The 8,714-nt window shown below is 36.1% G+C and overlaps 1 protein-coding gene across 1 annotated transcript; it reads left to right on the top strand.

Moving 5' to 3' along the window:
* Positions 1–679: 679 nt before the first annotated feature.
* On the top strand, positions 680–8,255 carry LOC131825685 (MYG1 exonuclease-like). Its single transcript, XM_059165091.1, has 2 exons — positions 680–727; positions 7,630–8,255. The coding sequence occupies exons 1-2, from the start codon at positions 680–682 to the stop codon at positions 8,224–8,226; spliced, it is 645 nt and encodes a 214-aa protein (XP_059021074.1). The 3' UTR covers positions 8,227–8,255.
* The last annotated feature ends 459 nt before the right edge of the window (positions 8,256–8,714 follow it).

Below are 8,714 nucleotides of genomic sequence, written 5' to 3'. Positions count from 1 at the left end.
GAATAACTCCTGTCCAATCTTTCCTCCAACAGCTGTGATTGCAAGCAAGCTTCTTTATCCAAAGTGCTGACACCCACTCTCCCACTTCAAACTCCTATCACATCCCCACATATATGTCAGCTTATGATAGTCTCAGTTTCCCAGATGGTATTATATTTTTTGTTTGTTCATTTTAATAGTATTATATTCTTTGTTCATTTTAATTCAGACCTCACTTTCACTTACAAACACAAAATTTCTCATGTGTGTGTGTGTGTATGTATGTGTGTTATATATATATGTATGTATATATATATGTGTGTGTGTGTATATAAACACAGTTTAGGTATAAACCCAGATTGATGGGTATAAAGCTCTATCTTGTATGAGAAACCTTCAGCTAAATAATGAGGATATTTTTCTTTGTTTTAACTGCTCAACCAAGGAGACCTCCTAAAATCTCGAAACTGCCACACTAGCTATTAATGCGAGCTCACTATGTTCCCTAGGAATGGATGCCAAGCTCCATTAAAATATTTTGGTTTACAGCCTTCTTCTGAATGGAAGTTGAGGGTTGCCAAATACTCTTAGCCCAGTTACCCTAAATAGTATGTTTGCCTCCATGACACAATAACCATTTCTGAATCTATCTACTTTCCTCAGACTCCCCACCTCAGGTTCTCTCCCTTCACCCTCTACCATGCAGACAGTTTTGATTCTTACCTCAGAGAAAGTGGAAACCATCAGCGTATCCTATAAAAAATGTTTTCCATTTGCATAAATAGCATCAGGACATCTTGTCTGAGCTCTGGACTTAGTCCAACATATCCAAAGTAATAATCATTATCGTCACTGTAAAACTTGATTATATAACACAAACAGCTGTGGGGATCAGAAATCTGGGTGTCCATATATCACTCTCACTTGTACTTATCCATAACTTTTGACATTTTTACCTGTCAGTTCCTCTTGAATCTATATATCTCTCTCTCTCCTTTGCCCTCTTCCTAGTGTGAGCAATAGTAATTCTGTCACCTGTACTGATGTGACAGAGTCTTAATTGGCCTTCCCACTAGCATTTCCTCTTCTGACAAGCCCTTCAAACTTCAGTCATGTAAGCTGATCCTTTAAAGACTATAAATATGATTGTATTCTATTTAGGTTAAAACATTCTTTAGAATAAAACCCCAAATCCTTAACATAGTCCATTAGATTCCACACTCTCTTGCTACTGCTGAACGTCTAGCTACTCTGAGGTAGGCACTCCTGGTGTATCTCATTTTACAAAGGAAGACCAAAGCCACAAATAAATGAAGAGGACTACCTCAACCTTGTTGTAGATGCTCTGGACTACCACAGCATTTTCTGGGGACAAATCCATACTCATCCTCAACGCCTCTCTTAAGTCTGACATTATGTTCATCTAACACTCAGGAATTAGGTGATAACACCATTCCTACCACTCAGTTAACACATAGGGCTACAAATCTGATTATGCAAAAGCCTTTTTGTATGGACTCACCAACCTGCTGGTTGGTGGTTACAGTGACATACAAGTGTTCCAAGACTGTACCATGCATTTTTTCCCCAATGCTTTTAAAAGAAAAACTGGGAACTCACTTATAAATTTTTAGCTTCATATCTAAATTTTTTATCTTAATAGTAATAAATGGTGTACAACTCTATTGTAAATATAGACATTTTGAAATACAGTTATGCTTTGGTTTTAAAATTATATGGTAGATATTGTAGGGGGTAAAAAATACCATGGAACTTTGATCCTCACCATCGTTTATATAAAAATATTGATGAATACATCCTTCCCTAGCAACTAGAAAGATTTAATTTTTCCTTTTTTTCTCTTTGAGCACATAATTCCATTTCAATTCCAAAAGGAACATATCCTAATGCTTGGGATTATTTTATTAAATACCTTATTACCTTCTGCAACAAATATAGGAAAATAAGTAAATATTAATCATTTATTCTCAAACAAATTTCTTCTGGATTTCATTATCATTGAAATATTTAGTGGGAAGTAGTAAATTCAAAAAGTCTAAATCTGGGGCACCTGGGTGGCTCAGTGGGTTAAAGCCTTTGCCTTCGGCTCAGGTCATGATCCCAGAGTCCTGGGATCGAGCCCCGCATTGGGCTCTTTGCTCAGCAGGGAGTCTGCTTCACCCTCTCTCTGCCAGCCTCTCTGCCTACTTGTGATCTCTGTCTGTCAAATAAATAAATAAAATCTTAAAAAAAAAAAGCCTAAATCTAATACTCTTAGGAAATTAAAATCCATTATATACAAACTTAATTCAAGGGTAAGAATTGTGGAAAAAATGTCTGAATAAGGTTAATGGTGTGCTTTTCAAGTTGTTTCGTTCATGGATAAATATTACTTATTGCTGAAATGAGAAAGGATCATCATCAATTCTATTCCTCTTTTTAATTTTTAGAGTTGTAAGCAATATTCCTCACATAAATAAATTAATAACAATAGGAGTTGTTTTAGTAATGACATATTATTATTTGACCTTATTAAGAGTTGCCTGCCAAAATCCACAGTTGTCTATAGAATACATATTTTTAAAATTTTCAATATCTTTTCTACAAGGATTTGAAAGCTACTTGAGATTGACCAGAAGAAATTGGTTTTTTTTTTTTTCCTGTCTATTGCAAGTATTTGCTTTCTCGATATTTCTACCAAACTTGCATAGTGTCTCTTCAGTTGGCCAACCTGGAATTTGTACGCTCTAGGACTTCAGTTAGAAGCAAAATAGACAAGAGGAATGTCTTTCTGTCGTAAATAGGAGAAGGATCATTGTGAAAGGGAGTTGGGAATGGAGGACATTCACGTCCTCCTATAGAACACGTCCCTTTGGAAATAAGTCCTGTGAAAGCCAGAGATATGGACATTGGTCCTTTTCTCATCATCCACATAATGTGGTCCTTAAATAGTGGGACAGACACACCCATATCTCTGAAGACTTTTTCTACAGAACATGGACTATTTAGAAGCCCTACTGAAACAGTAATTCGGAATACAATGAGGCTATACAAAGTATCTGAATATTCTTTTGAAGTAGTGCAAATCTGTATGAAGAACTCTAGCAGTCTTTTAAAAACACCACTATAGATGAATTAATATAATCGCAGGTCACTTTAAAGATCAAATTTTAGTATTGATATTACTATTTTCATTTGATTCTTAAAGATCCATGTTATCTGTCAGTGCAACATTTGGTAATTGTCTGATTTGAATTATAAATTTTCCTGCTTCACATTATGGTATTTGATTGCTGGGTGAGGCATAACTGGTAGCAGATACAGAGGAAACATAATATTTATGATGATGGTGTGGATTAAGCAAAAGACAAAGATATAGAAAGACTATAATAATCTTCCCTGATTTTATATCAGCCTCTATAAAGCTTTACATTTTATTTAACAGTGCTATGAATTATATGAAATGTATTTTCTTCAGTTATTAAATAGATACAATGCTTTGTCAAAGATTACTTTTAGATTCATTTTATTAAATTATAAAATAGAAATCTTATATAAACTACATCAGTATTTGAGTATTGAAATTTTTTTAAGTTACTGAAACGTTTCCAACTAAACAGGTAAATAAGGAGTTTATACTTTGAGCTTCCACAAAGTACAAAAAAATGTTTGCCATGTTCATTTTCTTTTCTTAAAATGGTAAAGTCATTTATATTTCCACTTGTGCTTTTGTGTTAATCTCTTAAAACATTACTTTTAAGAGTCAAGTTGAAATGACCAGAACACCTTGTCAACTTTGTTTTTTGACCAGTATATGATCTTGAACCAAGCATTAGTGAGTGGGTCCAAATGCAGTGGGTCCAAATTCAAAGTGCATTAAACTATAATCCAATTTTCAATTCATATATTTTAATTAAAACAACACCTTGACTTTTCCTTCATATACATAGTCATGATGCAAATATCATTAGTAGATACTGATACATGCATAAATGTATTTATAATAATACATAAAAATATGTTGAGATAACTGATAAGCATATTGCTTTATTTGTATGTTCTATACCTATAAATATTTTTCCTAACAGCACAAGGTCTTATCACCCATCTTAATGTTTTGTCTTACCTAAACTTAATTTGGTACAATAAAATAAATGTTAATGGTCATTTTGGCATCACTACACCATAAACTACATCAGGAAACACCTTATATTTTGATATGTATTTGCATTAACAAGCTAAAACTAAAAGAAGTCCCTATCCCTACAGCATACTTGGCTTTCACAGGACTGCTCAGAGCACAGAAAACAAAGACCCAGTTTGTCTCAGGCACCCGCCCCACGCCTTCACTCATAAATCACTGGAAAGCAGTCACGAAGAGGAGTTCCCCTACCCTTGGTCTTCTCTCTCCAAGGACTTGTAAGACCAACAAAGATACATGGGGTCAGAGTGTGTTTGTGTTGGATATTGTGTTCCACTGGAATTTTTGTAATGTCTGTTACGCTTCCTCTCCCATTGAGTATATACTGGACTCCCAGAATGGTCTGTTCTCTCCTCTCTGCTTCTTTCTCTCTCTTCCTTCGTCCCTTCTTTCTCTCCATCTCTCTCAGCTTGTCTATTTTAGTTTCTGTCTCTATTTCGCTCTTTTCTCTTTCTCCCTCCCATCCTCTTGCATGAATCCAAAGTTGTCAACACTGTGTTTCTTTATTGTGTTTTTCTTCCATCAAAAAACAGCAGGATTTATCTCTTGATGGTAGCATATTTGTCCTTTAAAGAAGCACTTGTATTTTTCAAAATTATTTCAATAATTTTATCATGTAGAAAATATTACCAAAGAAAATCTCTGGTGTTAGGGAGGTCTGGGAAATGTGCATAGTTGTACACTGCAGATGGCAATGATTCCAAAAGGGTCTTAAGAATGGGAGGTTGGAGCCACCATGTGGAATTCAAATTACCTGCTTACTCATGTCTCAGCCTTTACACTCATTTCAGCTTCAGAGATAGAAATATCCTGTGCCCATGAATGAAAACGTGTTGTGGATACAAGACTTTATTAAAAGGAAATTAATATATTAAATAAGAACATCAAAGAAGAAATTTTAATAAAAGCACAGTAGGATAAGAGACTCACCGTTATTTATTTACTTTGCAGCCCAAGGTAACATAATGAGCTTGCTAATTTCCTTCAGTTAATAAACGTTGAGAGCTTAGTTTTAGCTGCATTAAAAATGTATTTATTATATTTTTAATACTTCTTTGAACTCATTTCTAACATGATTCTGTTTTCCCCAAATGTTGATATTTAGAAACAATATTTTAAATTTAATAGATAAAGGATGTTATTTGATAAGAAATGGCAAAATTCTAGTAGCATAAACAAGAAAAGTACATATCATTCCACATTTAGATAATAGGACCAAAATGATAGCCATTCCATAAATGCATATATATTACGCATATAAGTTATATAAATATACTTACATATTATAAACTGGCACCTGAGATTATTTGTAAATACTGTCATTATTCCACACCTGTGTCATTATTCTTCTATCACATGAATTTTTTCGTTTGCACATATTCTATTTTATGAATATGCCATTATTTATTTTGCTCCTTTTCTACTATTGAAAATAAGATTATTGGAATATTTTGCTATCATAAATAATAGTGCAATCAACAGTATTAATAAATAAATAGTTAACATTTCTTTCTGAAAATGTCTTTAATATAAATTGGTAGGAATGGAAATACTCGCTAAAAAGTGTGAATGTTTTGTCTTCTGAAATGTGCTCTCAAACTATCCTCTATTGTAATTAATACATATTATTTCACATTCTTATAAACACACACACACACACATACATGCATGCATTCATACAAATACATCTTTGTAATGTAGATATGTAGGCCCTGCACCTTATTTTATACATACTTCTAAATCTGGATCAGAAGTAAAGTCTTGCTCAGGCGTGCCCAGGCAGGCCAGTTGAGTTTCACATAGCTACCATGGTTCCCACCTTGACCCCTTCTCCAAATACTTCTCTAGGTCTAGTAATCCTCTGGTCATGAACCCCATGGAAGATTATTACAAAGCTCTGCAACTAAAAAAGAAGTGAGGTTAATTAGCTTTCATTTTCATTCTACCCATGGTGTGATGCTTTAAAGAGTTTGCTGCTTTAATTTAAAATCTCTTAGAAAAGCAACTAAGCATTTGCCTTTTTTATACCTCCCAATATTCTGATCCTTTAAAGTCTGTCCAACAGCTTTACATAGCACATGATTCTCGTTAAAATCCTCCACTAATGCTTGATGGCATTACTTTCACCACTGATTATATCAAAATAAATTGGAAGCTCTGTATATTTAAAAATATATTAAAGCTTAAAAAGGTTGGCTTATTTGTCTCCCTGCATCTTTTCACTGTCCTGATTTATCATTGAGAGTAACTGTGTGACTTAATTATGTATACTTTAAAAACAATAATGATGGAGGTATTCACTTCATTATTAAAGAGAGTAAAACTTCTAAGATTAACTTAGCCTTTTTTAATAAGGAGATCGAGTTCTACACTAGTCTAGGCCCTCACAAGACAATTTCAAATGCCCAAATGTGCCTCCTCCCTTTGCCATGGTGTGTGTGTGTGCATGTGTGTGCGCGTGCGCGTGTAATTGTTGCCCTCCTCTATTTTAAAAGTTCAAATGACCTGTCCTTTCTGTCTAAAAATGTATGTACTTAATAGAATAAAGCATTTTGGGAAATGCAAAGTTTAGGTCTGGTTGAGTCCCCACTCTGTATCTTGTCGGTTGCATAATCCTGGGGAAATTATCTTGACCCTGCAAACCTTAATATTTTATTTGTCAAATAGGGAGGATGATTCCCCTAGTTTCAATAATTACTGTGGTAATTATATCAAATATCGATATAATTCAGGGAATTTGGCGTGGATAAATATTTCTTCAAGTTTTTCATCACAATATCAAAACCGAGAATAGTTGGTGATTCCCAGAGAATAGGGAGTGAAAAGATGAGCAGACGGCCTGCAATAAATACATGAAGCCTCACCCTAAATTTTGAATTTCTCATTCTACTTTTCAATGTATCTGTTTATTTTCAGATGACTCTCATGCTTTTCATACTCTTACACTCCCACTCCCAAATCCTGAACTAAAATTGATACGTCAGGAAAAAAACACCTTGTTTGGGTTATTTGAAAAATATAAAAATTCATGTATACCAACCACATTACTATTATTTTATCTTATTCAAAAGTTTTGAGGATTTGGCTCTCACTCACAAAGCCTAAATTTCATTTGCCTTACTTTACCTCTTCACACTTATGTCCAGTTATCCCTGAATGCCCCACTTTTACCACTTTTGACCCCCTTTTATGCTGTTGTCCATGCAGTGCTCTGCATAGAAGGCTATCTTCTCATTATTTTGGGAAAATTCCTTTGCTTGCAATATTCCTAATCAGTTCTTGAGTACTTTTTTTTAAAGATTTTTATTTATTTATTTGACAGACGGAGATCACAAGTGGACAGAGAAGCAGGCAGAGAGAGGAGGAAGCAGGCTGCGGGGGCTCGATCCCAGGACCCTGGGATCATGACCTGAGCTGAAGGCAGAGGCTTTACCCACTGAGCCACCCAGGTGCCCCAGTCCAGGTATGTGCTGACTACCACACTGAGTGCCAGGGATGCTCGACTTAATCCGACCTGGAACCAGCCTGACCAAGACACTGAGGCCGGGTTCAAGCGCGCCATGGACCTAGTCCGAGAGGGGTTTCTGCAGAGACTAGACTTCTACCAAGACAGCTGGCTGCCAGCCCGGGCCTTGGTGGAAGAAGCCCTGGCCCGGCAATTCCAGGTGGACCCAAGTGGGGAGATAGTAGAACTGGCAAAAGGTGGATGCCCCTGGAAGGAGCACCTCTACCACCTGGAATCTGGGCTGTCCCCACAGGGCACCATTGCCTTTGTTATCTACACTGACCAGGCTGGACAGTGGCGGATACAGTGTGTGCCCAAGGAGCCCCATTCATTCCAGAGCCGGCTGCCCCTGCCAGAGCCATGGTGGGGTCTTCGGGATGAGGCCCTGGACCAGGTCAGTGGGATTCCTGGCTGCATCTTTGTCCACACCAGCGGATTCATTGGTGGGCACCACACCCGAGAAGGTGCCTTGAGCATGGCTCGGGCCACCCTGGCCCAGCGCCCAGTACCTAAACCTCCCACAAATTCCCTAGGCCAATAAAACATCCTCTATCTCGTACTGAAAAAAAAAAAAAAATTGATGAACATTTGTGTTAACAATTTCTCTTTAAAACTTCAGATCTACCCGTGGGCTCAAACACAACAACACAGCTTTTTATAATTCAACATAGATTACAATTTTAGCTCTTGTATGAAACTTAAGTTCATACATTTAAGGAAAAAATAGTCTCTTTTCGGGAACTTGACGTTTTCACCTCGTGTGTTTTCTGAATCACAAAGGCAAAAAAAAAAAAAAAAGAAAGAAAGAAAAGAAAAAAAGAAACAAAACAAAAACCAAACTCAAGAGGGAACAAACATTTACTTGAGTGTGCATACTTTGGGGGAGTCACAGTGGGAAGCAATTATACTCATTCACATCCAGCCTTTAAACTCTTTGTCAAGTCAAGGAGCCAGATTGCTTGAATTTCATCAATTAACCTTTTTCATCTATTGTTTGTTTTTGAAGAAACTATGACTTCTCTGGTAGCT

The sequence above is a fragment of the Mustela lutreola genome, chromosome 2, assembly GCF_030435805.1.
Source record: "Mustela lutreola isolate mMusLut2 chromosome 2, mMusLut2.pri, whole genome shotgun sequence".
Taxonomy (NCBI): Eukaryota; Metazoa; Chordata; class Mammalia; order Carnivora; family Mustelidae; genus Mustela; species Mustela lutreola.
The sequence above is the reverse complement of the archived record's forward strand: the minus strand, read 5'-3'. Positions and strand labels throughout refer to the sequence as shown.